A 19,676-nucleotide genomic window follows, 5' to 3' on the forward strand; every position below is an offset into this window, starting at 1 on the left:
CGCGATCCGAGAAGGAACATCTAGACGTCTTTCCAAGCGATCCTTCTCGTTGCTCAAAGACGGATAGGAAGGAAGGGCCAAGACGGGCGAGCGGCAATATACTGTTGATCCCGCTTCGGCGTCGCCGTGGCTGGAAATGACATAGAACATGTTCTTGGGGGTGGCTGAAAATCTCGCCGTGTTTCTCAGACTGGAAGGTGACATTGCTTTCGGGTTTTGCAAAAGGAAACTGGAGTGGTGGTGCGATGGTTTGAAAGGGTAGGTCACTTCCACGTAGATGCAGTGTCAACCTTGATTGAACACATAACAATTCATTACTCATATCCTCATCCCTTCGCACATACACACTCTGGGTATCTACAAAGTGTACCTGAAGCCCTCAAGGCCCTCAATGATCTTGCCTCCGTTGTTCGCACGCTTGTTTGCCATCCAGAACTTCAAGTTGAGCAACAGCGAGATGATGATGATCATGCCAGACGCAATCATGCAAGCAACGATACCAGGGACGTAGGAAGGTGCGTCCTGGGTACGGAAGACAGTTCCACCGATGATACCACCGATACCGCCAGCGCCGACGAGTGTAGCGCTGCAGAGAGCGCGCTTCCACTGGCCGCGGATGTTGTTGGCTTGCCATGTGAGGATGCAAGGGACGTTTGCGTTTGCAGCGGCGGTGGCGAGGAAGACACCTGAGAGTGGTTGTTAGTGCATGTACAGAGAGGGCAATGGGAATGAATGACTTACCAAAGTATCTGACACCGACGTTGGTGCTGAAGCCGATCATGGGGAGACCGATGAGAGCGAGGACACCGTTGGCGATGACCCATGGGCTGCGGATGTGGTACTTGTCTCCTGCCCAGGCGAAGCCAACCATGACGAAGGCGGCGAAGACGTAAGGAGGTGCGATGAGGCAGTTTGCTGCGGCGGGGCTGAAGCCCATACCGTCCTTTAGGATGATGGGCAGGAAGTAGGCGATGGCGTAGGTGATAGTGGTCGTGAACATGAAGATGAGAGCAAAGCCCCAAACTTTGAGGTCCATGGCGCCCGCGAGGTAACTCTTGAGGTTAAACTCCTCAGCGATGACATCGTGGCGGTCTTCTTCGATGCGGGCGACGATGAAGTCCACTTCGTCTTGCTCGAGGAACTTCTTTTGGGTCGCGCTGGGCTTGGCTGCTAGCTCGGGGAAGTCAACGATGAAGTACCATCCTACGACGCCGATCAAGACAGTGATAACACCTTGCATGATGAAGATCCATCGCCATCCTGAGAGACCGGGTCCGAAGCTGACGGGTGTGGTGGGCGCCTTCTTTGTGGGTCCGTAGTGGGGACCAAGCCAGTATGCTGCTTGTACACCCTTGCCGTTGAGCAGAGAGAAGAGGTAGCCTAGAATACCTGAGAAGGCAGACGAAAGCATACCAATGAGGAAGAAGACGGTGTTGCGCTTCTGGAGTTCGAATCGCTTGTACCAGCATGAGAGGAGGTATGCAGAGCCGGGGAAGAAACCAGCCTCGAAGATACCGAGGAGCAGACGGAGTGGGATGAGTGTGTGCCATTCCTTGACGAAACCGAAGCCAATCATGACTGCTCCCCAGATGATGACGATAGATGGCAGGAAGAGTCTTGGACCAAGCTTCCTTAGCACAACGGTAGCTGGTGGCTGGAGTGCGACGTATGTGATGAAGAAGAGTAGCACGATGATGCTGTATCTCTCGCCAGTGAGCTTGAGATCGACACCCATGCCGGCGACCATGGCGACACCTAGGTTGGTTCTGTCCATGAGAGAGACACAGTACATGCAGCCGAGTGTGGGGATGAGACGAAAATCGACCTTGCGGACAATCTTCTTCTGCTCCTCGGGTGTGAAACGACTGATGGCGGCATTGCTGGCGGTTGTGTCGGACTCGATGCGTTCTAGGGTGGCGACGTTGCCCTTCTCTTCAGCGTAAGAGGCCATGATAGTCGTTGGAGACTCTCGGAGTCCTCTGAGGCCCTTCAAGGGGGTAAGATGTAAACCTTGATGAACGACGAGAAGATCAACAAGGAGTAAGGGAGAATAGAAGAGGAAATCTGGCTTGTGATGGAGGAGGATGAAGGAGAACTAAAACCACAACTGTAGGATACTCGACCTCATATACGCACCGGCTTCCCCAGACTACTGATCTCGCCTTCCCCAGATTCTTTGCGGCCTCGGCTCCACCGTACCCCAGACTCTCCAAAACTTAGCAATTTGCATTGAGTACTGACAAGCTCTCGAAGCTATCTCGCCTACGACCTATCGAATTGACACTGGTACGGAGCCTCAAGCCCATAGCTCCGGAGACGATTCACCACAGCGGTTAGCAGTACTCATGCCAAGCAGCTCCAAGCAGCATAGCATCCGCGATAGTGCTGTCTGGACCCGGCATTCTGGCGGTCTTGACTCCGGTACAGCGCGCAGGCGCATGTCAAGGCGTTTCCGACAGTCACGCCCAGCCTATACCCCGCGTGAACAGCCATTGTGGTGATGGAAATCCGGAGGTGGCTGCGACAAATGGGGTGGGCTTTTGGTGGTTTGGAGCCTGGGCAAGCACTTAGCGGGGTGTCCGCTGTCCGCTACGGGCACGTGGCGTGGGCCCAGACTCTCGAATCGAGGTCTTTTGCTAGACAACTTGCCGACAGCCATTGCCATCCAACATTGGCAGGGCATCTTCCGCTGGCTCATCGATTGATTATCGAGGTGTTGATGTACTACGAGCGGAAGCGTTCCACGATGTCTAGATACATGTGAAGACGATACCTCCTGGTCGAGCGGCGAAAGTAAGTGCGTGAAACTGTACTCCGTCTAGCTACACATACGCTGCTGCTGCATGTTAATACAACTGTTCGTATAACCAGACCGGTAGGCCTTCAGCTTTGCCACTGTGTTATCATCGTCTGAACTCATCTGGGTTTTGCACAAGATGCGGAATTGCTCATGGTCGTGATCTGATCATGCGCCTCATCGGCCCTTCTTCCGGTTCTTAGCTGTAATGTCTCCATGATTTGAGACATTCAATGGCGGATATTGTAGGATGTTGTTTCGAAGTTTGTTCTACTAACACAATCTTTGACGGGTTTTCCCGCTTGCATGGCCTCTTAGGCTCTCCAAACGCTAGGGGTATCAGCAGTCATGTTTTTGTTTGAATTTTCGTGTGGTTGACATACGTCTTGCAAACAGCATCTACTGTTGTTACTCCGGTGTGGGGCGTCGTGCGGTGATGGGATCCTTCTTTGTTGGATACTACGTCTTGCATAGCGTGTCGACATGCGAAAAGGCTATCGATGCAAATGTTTCCCATCCAAGGTGTGGCGGTCATCGTATGGCTCTAGCCCGTCGCTACTGGAAGACCAACCAGTGCGCTTTTTCTAGCTGAGCTGGCCGGGTGCTGCCCGAAGCCGTACCGAGGCAGGACGAGTTTGCTTCTGAAAATCAGTATCAGGATCAACAGGTGTGAGAAGTGAAATGCAGAAAGAAGATGTCGTCTGTGCAGGTCTATGTAGTTAGTTTACCGAAAGCTGGGGTCAGATCCGAGGGTGTGTTGCGGTTGCCGGCGTCGCTGATCAGTGATCCCCATGTTCGTGCCGAGCCGCACCTGAGTCGTGACAAAATCACGTGAGTCTGCGGCTCGAGTCAGCTACCTGGGTGACAGGCTTGGTGACAGAAGTCGCGACACCAAGCACCCCGCTTCCCGTCTTTGTCTATGCTGGAGTGTGGAAAATCTCGGGAAGCAAGTGGAAAGCTTCTCTGTGAGTGTGTATGATACCGAGTTTTCCGTTTCAGTCACGTCTGAACCTTTGCACGACGCTTCATCGGCCTCGGACAATGAGTGAGCCAGCTACATGAGGTGTGCTTTTGATTGCCGCGTAAAGGCTACAATCCCCATTATGGAAGAGAAGCCCCAAGGTGTATCTTCCCATACGGCACGATAGTTGACGTGGATTGGACGAGGTAGTTAGTGAGGCCAGTGTTCAGCAGTAGGCATCCCATGGCTGACGAGGCTGCCGCACGCACCACGGGATGACTGGTCCTACTCCCGTAGACCTGTATGAGGGTCTCCATTCAGGCCTCAACGGACACTAAACACCTGGAGTATCTGGGGAGCAAGTGACGTCAGCTGGACAAGGCCAGGACTGACGCCTGACCAGACAGGTGATCCCCCACGTGTACAGCAAAATTTGGACCAAATGCTGTTGAGCTGAGACATATTCCGACGAGACGTCCTCATTCAAAGCTTCCATTCGTAGATCATCATGGAAGAGCTCGGGATTGTTACTATTGCTTTTCGCTCCCCCGTCGCGTGGTACCTGTAGTTGACAGCGGAAGGTATGAATTTTCGCCCACAATAGCCGCTGGGTGGGTCTTTTGGGCATCCTAGATCCAAAAGTCCATGGTGTCAGCGCCAGAAGTGGGTCTGTAGGGCAGCGAGAGCCGCAAGACCAAGTGTTCGGGACCCAATTGGAGACACTTTGGGCAGCGAAGGATTCATTGCTGAGACGAAGTGACATGCCGCATGTGAGTCACACGTCCTGATGGAAACGTAGTCTCTAGAGAGGAATTGCTCGCGCGAACGAACTGAAGCTGGATAGCGCGGTGAAATGAAAGCGTTTGGAATGCCATTGTCGAATTTCGCTCGGGTTCCAACGAGATGGTGGATTTGTAGTGGGCTGTGCTTAGCGAGTTCCCACGCGTTCCTCCACCCAACCAGCGCTAACCAAACGGCGGAGACGACAATAGTTAGAAAGGCGCGACCACGATTTTGATATAACGAGAGGTGCAGTCTGAATTTCTGACAATAAAAAATAAGGAGTTTGCAGGAGTTCATGTAAGATGGCTTGTGGCGTAGATTATTTTGAGATTGTGGGTACATTACCTGCATGATGCTTAAGGCAACTGATACTGACATCCATCGCATGTCCACTGCGCATGGCGGCACCGAACGCCCATCGCGTCTTTACGTCGACGATCAATCGCAAGTTCTCGAGCATCGACTCCCAGCATCCCTTCCTGAGAAGTATGATGGCGTTTCACAGTTTCCATGCACATGACTGTGTCACTGTGGCACAAGAGCTGCCGATATCGCATCAATCTGACACAGGCTTCAAGCCAAAGATCTTGATGTCTGCAGGGCGTGTGCGATGTGCCGAAATGATTCAGCCCCGATGCTCTGCCGGTCACACCAAGAGTCTAAACGGACGTCAGTGGAAGACGATTGTATGCGGAAGCCCTTTCGAGCGTGTTGTCATGCCGTATCTGTCCGCTACCCCGCCGCAGAACTTGCTGGAGGTTGCGAAGAAGGTTGGCTAATCACTTAATGTGTGCAACAAGCGCTTTGCAAGACCTGGCGGTCGGCACAAACTGGTGTCGCGCAGAGTGCTGCATCTGAGCCGAAGCGAATGGTTCTAAGTGGCATTTATCAAGCATCACAGCACATATCTGGCGCAGGCGTGGATGAAGGGTAGCCACAGTTACACGAAACTCAACGTCATGCCTGGTGGTGTAGGAGCATTGGATGAGCGGCCACCCTTCCGTTACGGACCACTGCACTATTTCGTCTTACAGGACCGGGACGAGCGAATGGCAAAGCTGTCAATGATGCACCACATGGTAGCTGGTGGTGGGGTGTTTATGGCGAATGTCTGAAGCTTGATCTAGCAACGACGAAAAGTCAAGACGCTGCACTCCGTCTGCAGACTGTGTACCATGACGCCGGTCGAACACAGCATGAGGGACATGAGGGAGGAGAGCAGTGGCGAATACTTCGGAATACGATAACGGTCGTCGTGCGTGTGACATTTGGAGTCGCGGTGCCGTGGAAGCCGCAGGTTGCCGGATTGGGCGTATTCGAGAGCGCATCATTTGTTCTGGTTCTGGCCAGAACTGTTGAGGGCATTGCGCTGCTCGATGCGGTGCGTCTGTTCACCGGAAGCTTTGGTGGGGTAGTGTCGATGACTAGGCGAGTAAGCAACGCTTGACGGGCCGCGTGATGAGAGCTGCGTCCGAGGCGATTCGATGGGATTGTTACACCGATACGCTGTCTTGCTGGCAAGTGCGTTAGTGCCGGGCAGGGCAAGAGCTGAGGGGCTGTGATTTGCGTGGTTCTGAGGACGCAACGCCAGCCATGCTTGACACCGGACAATGAGGACTCGCAGTGGCGAAAGGACACATGTTATGCGTCGCGTCCTGGAGATTAATGAAGGTAACGATGGTGAGAGTGCTCTGTTGTTCCTGCATGGTAAGCGTGATTGACGTGGCCGAGCCAGGAGCAAACGAGTTAGCTGTTAATAAACGACGCAGTGCTGAGGCTCCATGACGTGAACCGTGAGGAAGCGAGGAAGCGCAAGGAAAAGTTCGATGGAGCTAGGAAATTCTGCCCTGCAACCGTTCACCGTGTGATGCTGCAGAGCATCGAGGGCGTCGTGGGAATACACGATAGACAGTGCCAAGGCGAAGTGTGATCAGCAGCAGCGGCCGCCAATTCCGTCTAGCAGGCGGGCGACAAGCTTTCATGAGGGCTGGATCGAGCGTGGAGCGCGTTGAGATGTGGTTTTGACGAAGTGTCGTGACGCGCGAGAGGGCGGTGAGGTGGTGCGTTGAGGTGGATTCGCCCATTCAGCCCTCTCAGGCGAACGGCTCGCAGCTACGAGGGCCGGGCAATCCCGGTTTCATGTCGTTCGAACGGAGACGATCCACGACCACTCAAACCGATGGATGTTGCGCATCTGAGGCAGCCAATGGCCAGGCGAATGGCTATTATTACGACCCGGACGACGTGATCAGCATCAGGGTGGCATGGCGGCAGGATGAAGCAGTGTGGACGCATGGCGAAACTGTCGCAGACTCGGCCTCGGAGAGCAGGCCTTCCCAGCAGACTACTCGGACGTGGTCGCGGTCGCGGTGCAGACAGCAGCATGGCAATGGCAGTGTTGCGGCTGGCAACGAGGGCGTCTGCATGCAGCCACCCAAAGTATGGTGTGGAGGCTGCGTCACCACGACAGCGACCACTTGACGACAGCCAGGAGCTTGAGGGCGGCAGAGCAGCCCCTCGGCCAACCACTAGGTGTTGGAGGTTGACTGGGCAGCGACGGATGCGGTGCGCGCCCAACGATTAGACGCATTGCATGAAAGAGCTAGCCCGCTATAAGGCAGTTTATAGTACCACGCCGTTTTGAATTTTACGGGCGGGGGAAAACTTTCGTGTGTCGAAGCCCGAACAACGCCTGCATGCCTGTCTGCTGCACACCAAGTCGCCCGTCATACTCTGCAGCGCCTCGCATATCCCTCATCCCTCTGCCTCCCTCGTCTCTTCGCTCTGATCTTCTCTCCCCTTCACCCACACCACGCCCCGCCGCCTTGATGAGACGGTAGCAGCCAGCCCTATGCCCGTGCGAATAATGCGCTTTCGCCGTCTCGCCTGATTGATTGCTTGTCCAGGATCGCCCCGCGACGCTTTATTATCGATAGAGCGCGCTGCTGGAGCCGCTAGATATTTTGCCGACTCCTGTCTTCTCTCTCCCCAAAACAAACGCTGCTACTACTGCTGCTGCTGCCACCATGGCGGAACTGCAGCCTACTGTCGAGGACTGCTACTCGGATGACAGCGAAGGCGGCTCTATCCCCTTCCAGGGCCGCCGGTCGCCCAATGCCGCTAACGTCTCCACCAAGCGCTCGCACCCTTCCGACTTGGATAAACAAATGCCGCCCGCGCAGGAGAGGGCGCCGACCAACATCGACCTTCGCTCCGACTCAGGGTACAGCAGCTACACCACCGCCACCGTCAGCAGCACTAATTCCGCTCAAAGTGCTCCTCCCCAGCGCAGCCCCCCCCAGGTGCCTGCCGCCGCTGCCCCAGCGCCTCCCCAGCCTGAAGCTCCAAAGGCCCGACGACGCCCGACGGATACGACCGAGAAGACTTCCAAGTCCTCTTCGCGACCCAAGCCCTCTCGCACCGCTTCGTCTGCCTCCAAGCCTCCTGCTGTTGTCCAACATCAGCCACCGGAACGTAAACGCAGGCCGACCGTTACCCAGGAGTCCCGCCCGGAGCGCAGAGATCGTCGTGACAGCAGAGTTGAACCGGATGGTGCCGAGCCTAGACGCACCAAGTACGACCCCAACGCCCCTGCCTCAGCTGTCCGTCGTCGCCCTGACATACTGCCATCGCAATCCGCTCGCGACGTGCGTCCCATTCCACAAGACACACGCTCAATGCATTCTGATCCCGCTTCCTATCAGCAGGCTCCGCCCTCCCCTACGCACTATCGCCAGTCCTACCACGCAGGAGCCGCCGTCATCCAGCCAGCCACAACACGTCCTCGTCGCCCGTCGGCCGCTACTCGACCCATGAGCTACAGCGGTGAGCCTGGGGCACAGTACCACCACTGGGCCCATGGTGCGCCTGGATACCCCCCTCCACACCACGAGCATGGTCCGCCTCTTTCCCAATCTGCTCAATTCCGGCAACCTTACCCCCAGATGGCTCATCCATCCATGCCCTATGGGACGTCGTCTGGCTACCCCCCTCATTACTTGCAGCAGATGCCTCAATCCTACGACCCAATGCAGAGGCCGGGAATGGTGCCACGGCAGTCATTCAATACCGCGCGCACAGCACCTCAACCCGCTGTCATCCAAGCTCCCCGCGATCAGCAGCAATACTCGGCGAGGCGCAGCCAGCCTCAGGGTACATACCCTAATCAACTCCAGATCCAGGATGGAGCCTATACAAGCGATAGTGAATCCGAGACGGGATCGTCTGATGGAGAAGGAGACTATGAGCGGGAGCCTGAGATCGATCCCGAGGACCCACGTGTCCGCCGTGCGCTCATGCCCCCGCCCTCTTCGAAGCTTTCGCGGACCAAGTCCAAGTCAACGACTAAGCCCAAGACCAGGAAGGCGGAACGGCCTATCTTGTCTCATGCTCACACTACCACAACCGTAGAGCAAGTTCGCAGCCACCGCCATTCGCTGTCGACTCCTCCTGTTGGCGTCGACGACCGCTCCAGCCGTCATCGCCCTACCAAAAGCACTAACGAGGCGTCTCGCCGACAGTCCATCAGCCGACCTCCACCCCCACCGCGCGAAACACAAACCGAATACCCCGCACGACGTGGTTCGGTTTATGTGGGCGATAGCACCAAGGCTGAACGGCGTCGATCCGCTCACTACGGACACTCTGCCCAAGAAAAAGCATATGCGGAGTACGCTCTTGTGAGGCAGCAGGAGACGCGCCTCGCAGCCGAAGAGCAAGCCAGACAAGAAGAAAAAGCCGCCAGACGTCAAAGGAAAGCTGAAAAGCTTCTCGAGGATCGCTTCCAGGCTGAACAGGCTGCAAAGACCGAGCAAGAGCGCAAACGCGAGAAGCGCAACTCGAAGGTTTACTACCAGACTCCTGCAGCGTTGTTTGATGACAGCGAGGAGGAGTACCACTCCGATGAACCCGTCGCTCCCTTCGTTCCCGAAGCGCCAGCTCCTCCCCGCCGGCGCCGTCCTACTGATGCGGGCGGCCGCAAAGCCAAAGAAGTTCAGGCGATAGACTACATTAACAACCAACGTGGCACGGATGTTCCGTTGAACGATCACATCCATCGTGCTGCAAAGAGGGCTTCGAGGGTACCTTCAATGCCCTCTCATTCCGGCTCCTCTGGAAGCGATAGGCAAAGCCAGTCTAATCGCACCGCTCTTACGAGCAACGGCAATAATGAGATTCGCCTCCGAGTTGATGCGAACGCCCCACTCAGCCTGCAGTTCAACGGCGACATGGAGGGTCGCACTATGCAACTCATCCCGACCGAGGACGGCATGGCAGAACTTGTCATCAGTGGAAGTCGTGATAATGAGAGCAACTATCACAGCAGTGAAAGAGGCAGCAACGCAGGTGACGGACAGGCACTTGTAACGCGGAGCCAGCTAGAGGAGATGACCAAAGCAAGCATGCGCAGCGACCGTAGAAGGCGCGAAAGCCGAACAGTACGGGAGTCTTACGATGATCGAATTGTTGAGGTGCCACGACCTTTGCGTCGCCGCGCCAACACCGGTTCGCATTATTACAACTAAGGATCTCCGAACCTCAGACACTCGCGCGCGAAAGGAAGATGCGTAGCTCGACTTTGACTCTATTTCCTGCTGGCCACACGTAACTTCCCATCCTCTGCCCTGCGCGGCAGATCTCTTTGTATCTTCCTTTTTTCTTGGGTGGATGATTTCCATATCAAAAGCTTTCTACGAGCGCGGACATGCCTCTCTGGCAGACCTGCTCAACAAAAAAGTTCGGATCGGTTTATTCTTCGCAAGTTCGATTTTGGCACTATTGCCCACTCGCATTCCATGTTTGTATGCTTGCTGCGTTCCCTGCGACAGTGCAGGTCACATTGTTATGGTTTGCTAGACTGGGAACGCTCACGCACACCAACATCCAATGCGTAAGGGCGGCCACCGCCATTGAACTTCTTGTTTGGACCGATCAGATTGTACGGTTATCTTCTTCCTGCCTTTCGTCGCGCCCTTTTTTGAGCGTTCCCCACATTATTCCCCCCTTCTTCTTACTTCTTCTTTACCCTGCACTATACCTGCTCCTCGCGGAGGCTTTTCGGCACTTTTTTCTCGATTTTGGCGGATGTAATACCCTTATCTCCTTTTCTACTTGTTATGGCTGGATCATGTACGTGGCAGAAATGTTTGGTGGGGTTTCCTTTTTTTCGTTCCGCTATTTCGCAAAAAAAGTAAGCAAGAGGTCGATGTGTTGGCAACGGCTACGACGCTTATGATGATGGACGTATGGATCATGAACTACGCAGCGATGGATCTTTCTCTCTGTTTCCCTTATTTACATAGCTGAGCTGGGATGGATGGATGGCCTGATGGGATTTATTCAGATCGGATACTGCGGCTAGCCTGCTGGTATCGTGTAGGATATGATCACAATCACATCTCTTCTACCCTCCTCACCGTTACCCTGTACTGGTTCACCGCAAATGTGATGCAGGACGCCAGCACTGACCTGAGCTTGCGTGCATGCTTTTGTCTGACTGCATAGGGCGACATCCTAATTCGGGCTACAGCACTTAGTCGTTTCACCCCCACACTACAACTGCGGGCATGACGCTACCCACCATTCCTTTTTCCCACGATTCCAGACCGTGGCCTCGGTACGGTAACGAAAATGGAAAGTGCCGGTACTGTACGCGTTGGCGTGGGCCTGGCTGCCGATTGTTTCCGGTGTGGCTGGCCTGTTCGCCTCGCTTGCCTCACTTGTGCTGGGCGAGTGAATGCATGTATCGTAGATTGATGGACACGTGTCGGGGTAGGAAATGGGATACACGTAGACAGCACCGGAATAGTCATGGCCAGTTAGTCAAGAGTCAAGGGTCTCATTGCTCTATAGCCTCGATGCGTTGTTGGCAACATCGCTGGGTCCCAGCATTGGCTCTGTCTGTTGCTCCTGAACGAAATGCCGTAGGGAAGGTGACCATCGTTCACTTTCCAGAAGCGCACTGTTCGCATCGACTACTTCCCCGCACTGAATTGATGACTCCTCATCGTGTCCAGCCGAGGCAACCTTCTCTGGTCCATCAACCCATTCCACACCCTCTGCATCCACGAGTTCAACACCCCACCTAACATCTCCCCGCGCGTCTCTGAACCGACCCAGTTTAGTCAGTCTACCACTCTTAGCAAAGCCTTCGATACCCTGCTCTTCAATCAAACCGATCAGCCCCTCGCTTCCAGCAACCATAGCTAGTACGTCTGCCAAGCACTCGACGCGATGTTGCATGCATGAGCTCGGATACACAATCTGCAAGCTCACAATGAGAACGATGAGAATGACGGCAAGTAGAATGAGTATAGCAAGCGAGAGCCATGTGGCCGTCTCGTTCATAGCAAGAACCTCGACACGTTTCGTAAATGTCCCATTTACGCGGTCTGGGTATAAGACTTCCTCGTAGACTGCTTTTTGATCTCTACTACCCATACGGGTACCGCTGAGATGGTTTGTTCCGGTATTAACAAAATGTTTGAAGAAGGTTTGCAACGTCTTCTCTGAGTGTCGCAAAAGTGTCGTTGCATTGAGCAGGGACTCGGTATCTTTATTGGCAAGATGCCAGTTGGCGTACGACATGAAGTCGACGTTGAGGCCGCGATCGCGGTCGCGGATGTTGAAGCGTTCGATCGCTGTTTCTTCGATGCTGCGATTATATGATAGCCAGGAATGCGGCAGGTGTGGTGTGATGATGTGTGGGGCGGTTAGGAGCTGCGTCATGAATAAGTGGCCGTAACTAGTAGCGATGATGATTAGCACTAGAGGTTTGGAAAGGTCATAGGTGCAGTGGCTGCATAAATGAAGGGCTTACCTAACATTCCCCCATCCGTCGTAAAATGCTGGGTCAGGGTAAACGATGTCCCAGGCGTACTCCCATGCGTTGAGAGCAGGCTCCGGATCAGCCAATAGAGTATAGTTCAGAACATTGCCTGAACTCCTGGCTACGGTAACGCTGGCGGTAGTATTTTCAATAACCGTGATGCAGTCCATTATGGTCATCTTGGGTTCTTCCTTGAAGTAGAGAAGCTCTTCGTCTGCAGGGCCGTACGGATTGCTGACTTCTTGTACGTCGTCGATCGCGGCTGGATTAGCTGCAGAGATATTAGTTGTCACGCCTGGCCCCACGATCCACTTGATGGTAAAGTTGCGGTACCAAGCGCCATGAACTACAACATCCGCTGGATAATCTTCACCGATCGGGTCCGATGGTAAATTCTCAGTGGTGCAGTTGCCGGTCTCAAGTTGTTCTTCGGTGCATGTTAGTTTGTCCCAATTAGGGTCCATCCGCTCAAGCATGGAACTATTGGTGCTCCAATATGCGACGACAGCTTGCCCATCTGGATCGGTGCCGTTCGCACAACACGACAACCGTCTCGGAATGGAAAAGACGGACGTGTTATATGGCTCTCCATCAAAAAGTGTAGTCGGTAGTGCGAATCCTTCCAGCGTTTCATTTGTCCGATCAGGGAAGACGTCCGCGGCTTGTTCAAGCCAACCAGACTCTGGCACAGTGATCGGAGAGCACTGCAATCGACTTCGTATCGCGGAGGTAGTGAAAATCACCTTGGCAGGTGACTCTAGGTCATTTGAGCTTGACTGTCTTCCAGGATCAGAGCTTACTCCTGGAGATACTGTGACGTTTGGCAATCTTGCCATATCGAGTGAACCAAACGTCCATTCGTCCCTGGTCCACGCCAGTGGCGGCGCCTTCAAAACTATCTCGTCTAAGGCGTTATATAGCCACACTATCTCGGATGACTCCAACATATATTCGTCTAAGTCGAAATTGCGTGTACGTTCGGCTGAGTGGGTAAATTGTATAGGCTCCTCTCGAAGCTGAAAAGGTGCTGTCATGGGGAGGTGATGCTTATGCGATGGGTCCCAAGTGTCCCGAGTGATCGATGTGGCTTGTCTTTCGAAGACCGCGGCCATGGTAATGATGACTACATGATTAGCTACACAACGCAATCGTGCGAGAATGCTTACGGATTTGAGACAACGTGGTGCCAGTAGCTACCAGACATAGTACCCAATGTCTGCGCGACGCTGCTTTGGTAGCAGCCCATATCCAGTGTGAAGACTGGTATGTCAAAGAAGCTCCTCGTGTCGAGACTGCGGGCTTCCGCGACAAAGTCAAGAGTGGCTGCAGAATCCGCATAGGCTTATCAATACCATCCCAGCTCAATCCGATACAAACAGCGATTAGCGTAGCAATGACGGAGTGGGGAGAGAACGAAGTGTCGAACAAGCCTAAATTGACCTGGTAGGTAAATGCGGTCTGAGAAAGCTTATTCTCTCGTGCGTATTTGCGAAGAACTATCATGGTTACTGCGATGGCAATGACAGTAGCTAGTAATGTAAGAAGCCATCTCTTGTGGAGCATTGAAGGCCTCCAGTCATTCTGGTTTCCATCTTGGGATTTGGGAGAGCTCAATGGGATCTCGCTTATCTTGGCGGTTTCATGCGGGTTTCTACCTGCAACATGCTCAAGTGTCGGCGTTTTCTCCGAAAGAATACCGTCTTGCAGAAAATAAACTCGTGATCCGATGAATTCTTGCGTGCGTGATCTGTCATATCCGATCAATGTATTCAACGTGGTAGAACGCAGCGAAGAGATGTTGAAGAGGGATGCTGTTCCAGCGATGGTGGCAGGATCTGATCGAAGGTTGAGCGGCCGCCTCCTAATCGATGTATAGAATACAGCCGTTGAAAGATAGCATGCCAACAGCAAGAATAGCACAAACAATGTTATCGCCACCTCGGTGACGACCAGGATTCGTCTACTAACGCGCGTCACAGATCCATTTGTATCCTCCAGCTGTGGAACGTCGGTTTCAGTGATAGAGGATAGTAAGAGCTCCCTTGTGAAGCGTTTTCGCAGCTTGCTAGCTTCTTCCTTTAGGGTGACGTTCTCCAGCATTTCAGACAGGTTGTGGGCGAAAGTTGAAGCAAGAAGCAACGATATACCCTCGAAAGAACCATGGACAACAGGAGGTACGGCCATGTACTTGTTCCAACTGCCACTGCGAAAATTAAGGCCATCCAACAAGTCGAAATCGATGGCTTGTTTCGACACCGGCTGCCTGTGCCGCTCAAACTCTGATACATCAAAGGACATGGAAGCTTCTGCGCCGTCGATGGATGCAGAGACTGGTAGACTAGCTGTATGATATTCTGGACTGCATACGTGTGCCCGTATCGTGAGGTTGTCCCATGAGTCTTTTTCCCATACACCCACAGGTATATCGGCAGGTGACGGCCGGACTATCCATTGAGGTGATACAAGTAGCAGGTCGCGCCCCATGCATTGATCGGAGAAACTATAGATGAACGTGCGAGACCATTGCTCGAGGACCTTCTCTCCAGTGGAGCGGATTGCTGGAGGCTGACCGTAATCTCTAATAAGCGTCTCCCACGACACGTAATTAGAAGACATGTTCGTCCAGAGCAAGCCACCGTCTTTCGTAAAGGTATCGGTGATGAAGCCATCGGAGGAAAACTCGGCTCCATAATTATCCCACTGAGCGATTGGACCTTGGATTTGGACCTCACATCCGTCTTCTGATCGGATTTTGAACCCCTTTGAGTGGACAGCACACGTGTCGTTTGGACACGCAGTCTTCGCAATGTCTGTGTACTTGTAGGTAATCTTGGTTATATTCTTCTCCACCAGAACCATCGATGAGCAACTATAGTTCAGATGAAAAACCTCAGTATCTGCTTGCCATATGCCGTTCGGAAGCGTTGCACGGCTCTTGTCGCCACTTGACTTTCCAAAAGGTACAATGACATGCGAATCTGACGACCAGATAGATGTAGAGACGTTAAAGAGGTATCCGCTTATAGTCCGGAGGTATGTATCCCTGCGAGGTGCGAGCTGGATAGGCGACAACTCTCTGGCAATGGCCTGGCCAGCGGCATACCGTTGAAGCTGCACATTTTCCTGGATCAAGATATCCTTTGCGACGAATACGGAGGATGAAAAGGTCGAAATGCTCAGTATGCTGATACCAGCTACAAGCGAAGACAAGGCCAGATTCCATCTTCGGTGGCCACCGCTTCGTACTCGAGAAAAGCCAATAAAGACACTCTTCCACCATACCTTAGGCAGGTAGAATAGGGTAAACTTGGCTTCGATAGGGTTGGGGTCGGCCAGGCGTGCATATGCCTCTGTTCTCTTTACATCTTCCGCAACCTGGACGATGGCCTGCGTGAAGAAAATTGCGATGATAGTGGGCGTATATCTCCATCCAACGAGTAGTCCAGTAGATCCGTCATCATCTCCGAGTCCAGAATTCTCATAAGACTGCCAACTAAGCGTTGCTAAGACGACAGATAGTATAAGCGATGCTAGGCTAAGAGTAATCAAGTAGGGGCTTCGCAACGTGTGTGGCACCCAATCTGTAGATGTCCGCAGGCTTTGATTTCGCAACTTTGCTTTGAGCTCGTCAGAAGATGTCGGACATAGTAACTTGGGGTACTCGGTATTGCACTCACGCTCATGGGAATCATCCAAGTTCCTTATTTGCGGCTCCTCCAGCGAGTGGTCATCGATTGCTCCACTGAGTGCGGTAGATGCTCGGCTGGAGAGAAGCGTCTCGTTTTCCTGAGCAGCATGAGGAGACGAATCGGTGTGTTCGCGTTGCTCTTGAGCTCGGGATTCAGGCCTGCGAGTGCGGTCGACGCCGTTGCCCTGTTCGGCGTGTTCATGCTGCGTGATACCGCTTAAGGTATCGCTCTCAGAAAGCGATATCCATGAATAACGTTCGCGCGGTTCTGACGATGGACTAGTGTTTGAATGCGACATGCTGTTTGCGCATTAAACTCCGGATTGCGGCTCCCACGCAGGTCATTAGGCAGTCTGACTGGAATATGTAGATCGCGCAGAGTACCTAGGTATTTGGGGAAGACATATCTAGAGGCTGAGTGCATTCAGGCAACCATAGTAACCCCAGGAAGACTTGGCTCCATGTTACGCGCCGCAGATGCAGCGGTCACAATCAGCAGCATAGCCTCGTTACGCCCGGCGACCCACTCATGGCGGCCCAATCTCCGTTGGTTACCTGGCAGAGCCTCTTAGTCTTGGAAGCCGTTAAGACATATAAGATGCGGGCTGTGATTGCCCAGTAATAATGCGAGAGAGATCTGTTTGTATGCGACAAGACGGAAGTCGCGAAGTGCGGAGGAGATGCCAAGGTTCCACAGGGGGTCAGCGTCAGCGCTAGAGCCCAAAGGGGAAAGCGTCAGAGGGTGGAATTGTCGATCGACGATCTCGTGAGCCATGATACAACATACGACTTCGAAAGCTTCTACCGGCTATCTTCAATTATACAGGCGTCTTAGAGGGCTTGGGTAAGCTAAACACTATAACAAAAGTTGTCACATCGCCATCCAGACGCATGTTGCACATCTATATTGCGCTGATCTCATTGGCTTTAACGCGTTCCACCGCGACCAGATGCTAGACATCGTCACACCTAGTGTGCGAATGTAACCTACTACTACCCGCAATTCGGTTTTCCAGATTTGTCTCGCGAGATGGACGCTGAGTTTTTCCACTCGCATGAGTACGAATATGATGCTATCCCGATTGCAAGTCTGCGTCAGCCTGCGGCCAAGGATACTCGCCATCTTGAGTGAAACTCGTTCATCGCGCGAGATTGATGATAGCGTACATCTCGCTGGTGTAAGATAACAAACCGCGTGTTGTTTATATCGACAACCTTATTGTTGGTTGAACATCGAGCCGTCCCAACCATACGCGCGAGTCAGTCTTGCACCCAACGTCCGCATCATGGCAAGCGACATCTCGTTGCCCGGATGAGGCTCATGGAAACAGATGCCCCTGTCAAGACCTCTGTCCTGTCTGAGCTGCTCCGATGGAGTGAACTGCCACGCAGAACCTTGCATTTGTTCAGCGGAGAAGCCGAGATGGGTCATCGTCGTACGGAAAGCAGCCCACTTGGTCACTCCTGGTACTTTGTCTTCATCTGGAATGAAGAATAGCGTTTTGAGAACCTTATATGAATTGTCTCCGAGACGGGTCCACGGCCGAAGAGGATCGACAAACGTATCGGGAGCGGGCTCATCTTCAATGTCAGGATCGTCGGCGGGCACGGCGGCAGCTGTTCCACGGGTTTTGTCTTTTGCTTTCTTTGCTATGGCAAATTTATCCAGGTTTCCCGTAATTTCTTTCGATGGGTCGTGGAAGATCTGAGATACCGGCTGAGGTTCGAAAACATCTTCCGCAGAGAGGTGACCGGTCTCTTTCTCGGGACGATTGTTCACCCACGCTTTTGTTCGCCGCATAGCACCACGCTCTTCGAGAAGGCGGCGGAAAGTCTCCTGGTCCTCTCCTCCAGATCGGTTCCGAAAATCCGTATCAAAGCTTCTCCAGAACCTGTCTAAATTGGCCTCTGCTTTACGCAGCGCATCAATTGCCTTCTTCTTCCGTCTGCTTTCTTCGTAAGGGTACCTGAACTTTCCATCGGAAGGATCACCAAGTTCTGGGGAAGTGATAAACCCAGTATCCATGGCCGCTACGAGGACACGGTCCCACACCTGCAAGGGCTCAGCCACACGTGAGTTGACCCTGGCTTTGACGCTTTCGATCACTGCTAGCATCTTCTAGACTTTGAAGTTCCACGATTGGAGTTCAAGGAGATGTGAGCACTCCGTCAGAACCGAGAGCCGTGCAATGGCCTCTTTGATTGGCGTGCTAAGCAGGTCTCGTAATTTGGGCTTCTTTTGAAAGAAAGTCTCTAAAATATCAAGACGTACTCGGATTTCAAGGAAAGGCATGATATGCTCGCTCTTGTTATTGAGTTCACCACATAACTCCTGAAGAAGAAGAAGGCAAATCTCCTTCTTGTTCTGATCTTTCATGAAGTTCTTGTGTGCTGACAGGTGTGATCCGGTTGACAGCGGAAGCCTCACAAACTGCGATCGAAGTTCTCCGCTAGCCGAATATTGACTCATTTCTTCGAGAACGTCTCGCTTCATGAGCTCGAGTAGCACATGGAACGACTGGATAGCCTCCACGAGTTCTTCGGGTTCGAGTGACCAAGCGCGCACACCTTCCGGGTGGAGAGAGAAAAGTTCACCGATACGCCGAGCATAAGCGTCAAGTTGATCCCAACATACCAACCGTCGGTGATGACGAGCCACTAGAACGTTCAGGGTGCTAGCGATGAAGTCTTTGCTCTTGATATTAGAATGCGCTTTTCCGTAGCGATCGACCACCTGAGCAACGTCATGGTCGACAGCACTAATGTAGGCTTTTTCGAACTGCGATGGATCTTCGCGAAGTTGCCAGATCTCATCCTTGGCCGTGTTAGCTGCGTCCGACGTCCAGCGACGTAGTCTATGTAGATGAAGACCATGGCGACCACGGTAAGGTGTCATAGCGGTAGCCTCGGAGAAGCCAACGTCCTTATCTTCTTCATCAACGATGATCAGCGCGTCAGGCTCTGGGTCATCAATCTCAGTGTCGAGTAGTCTCAGATGATCCGACAAGATAATCTGAACGCACTGGAGCAGGAAAGTGTAGAGAGTCTGTTGAGCGCATAGAACTTGAAGAGCATTGCCAAGGCCTAAACCAAGTCCATCGTCTACAAAGTCTATAGCCTCAGTAACACTCTCAAACTCTTCTGATTCGCCGTATTCGTTACTATCAGAGAGACGGACCACATGTGAGGGCGCGCGATAATCGTCCGTAAAGCCCAAAGGCATGAATAAGCGCTGGGTTGTGGCAAAAGTATGAGGCGGCTGACGACTACGAGACTCGACTAGAGCTGAGAGTGTTGTCTTGTCGCCCAAGTCCTCAAGGTTGATGAACGGTAGAGTTCGTTCCAAAGAGGGTACGCCAGAAAAGGCCACCAGGGAGTGGTAGCCGTCCTCGCCGAAGCACTCGGGACGATGACATCTGGGAATATCAGGGTATACTCGCTGGAGTATTTCAACTCGTTGGTGCGCTCTTTTCGCAGCCCAGCGTGTTGCGAAAACCCCAGACTGTGGCGACAGGATGTTGCGTAGCTGGATCTGTTTGTGAACGATTTCGGCTCCAAGGTTCTTAGCGTAGTACGTGATATCGCCGATGGGTTAGCCAGTTGTCAAGTTGGGGTTGTG

General features: G+C 53.1%; 4 protein-coding genes across 4 annotated transcripts; 1 reads left to right on the forward strand and 3 right to left on the reverse strand.

Moving 5' to 3' along the window:
* Positions 1 to 357: 357 nt before the first annotated feature.
* On the reverse strand, positions 358 to 1,951 carry J4E86_000265 (uncharacterized protein; the record flags this gene model as incomplete). The annotated part of the gene is made up of 2 exons (XM_051440840.1): positions 358 to 686; positions 742 to 1,951. 2 exons carry the CDS (start codon positions 1,949 to 1,951, stop codon positions 358 to 360), a joined length of 1,539 nt encoding a protein of 512 aa, XP_051307011.1.
* Positions 1,952 to 7,567: 5,616 nt separating this feature from the next.
* Positions 7,568 to 10,066, forward strand: J4E86_000266 (uncharacterized protein; the record flags this gene model as incomplete). Its single annotated transcript, XM_051440841.1, has 1 exon — positions 7,568 to 10,066. One exon carries the CDS (start codon positions 7,568 to 7,570, stop codon positions 10,064 to 10,066), a length of 2,499 nt encoding a protein of 832 aa, XP_051307012.1.
* A 1,321-nt stretch (positions 10,067 to 11,387) lies between these two features.
* Positions 11,388 to 16,356, reverse strand: J4E86_000267 (uncharacterized protein; the record flags this gene model as incomplete). The annotated part of the gene is made up of 3 exons (XM_051440842.1): positions 11,388 to 12,195; positions 12,361 to 12,796; positions 14,334 to 16,356. The coding sequence occupies 3 exons, from the start codon at positions 16,354 to 16,356 to the stop codon at positions 11,388 to 11,390; spliced, it is 3,267 nt and encodes a 1,088-aa protein (XP_051307013.1).
* A 917-nt stretch (positions 16,357 to 17,273) lies between these two features.
* J4E86_000268 (uncharacterized protein) lies at positions 17,274 to 19,280 on the reverse strand (the record flags this gene model as incomplete). Its single annotated transcript, XM_051440843.1, has 2 exons — positions 17,274 to 18,110; positions 18,330 to 19,280. 2 exons carry the CDS (start codon positions 19,278 to 19,280, stop codon positions 17,274 to 17,276), a joined length of 1,788 nt encoding a protein of 595 aa, XP_051307014.1.
* Positions 19,281 to 19,676: the final 396 nt, after the last annotated feature.

Source organism: Alternaria arbusti, assembly GCF_024043155.1.
Source record: "Alternaria arbusti strain BMP 1465 chromosome Unknown scaffold_1, whole genome shotgun sequence".
Taxonomy (NCBI): domain Eukaryota; kingdom Fungi; phylum Ascomycota; class Dothideomycetes; order Pleosporales; family Pleosporaceae; genus Alternaria; species Alternaria arbusti.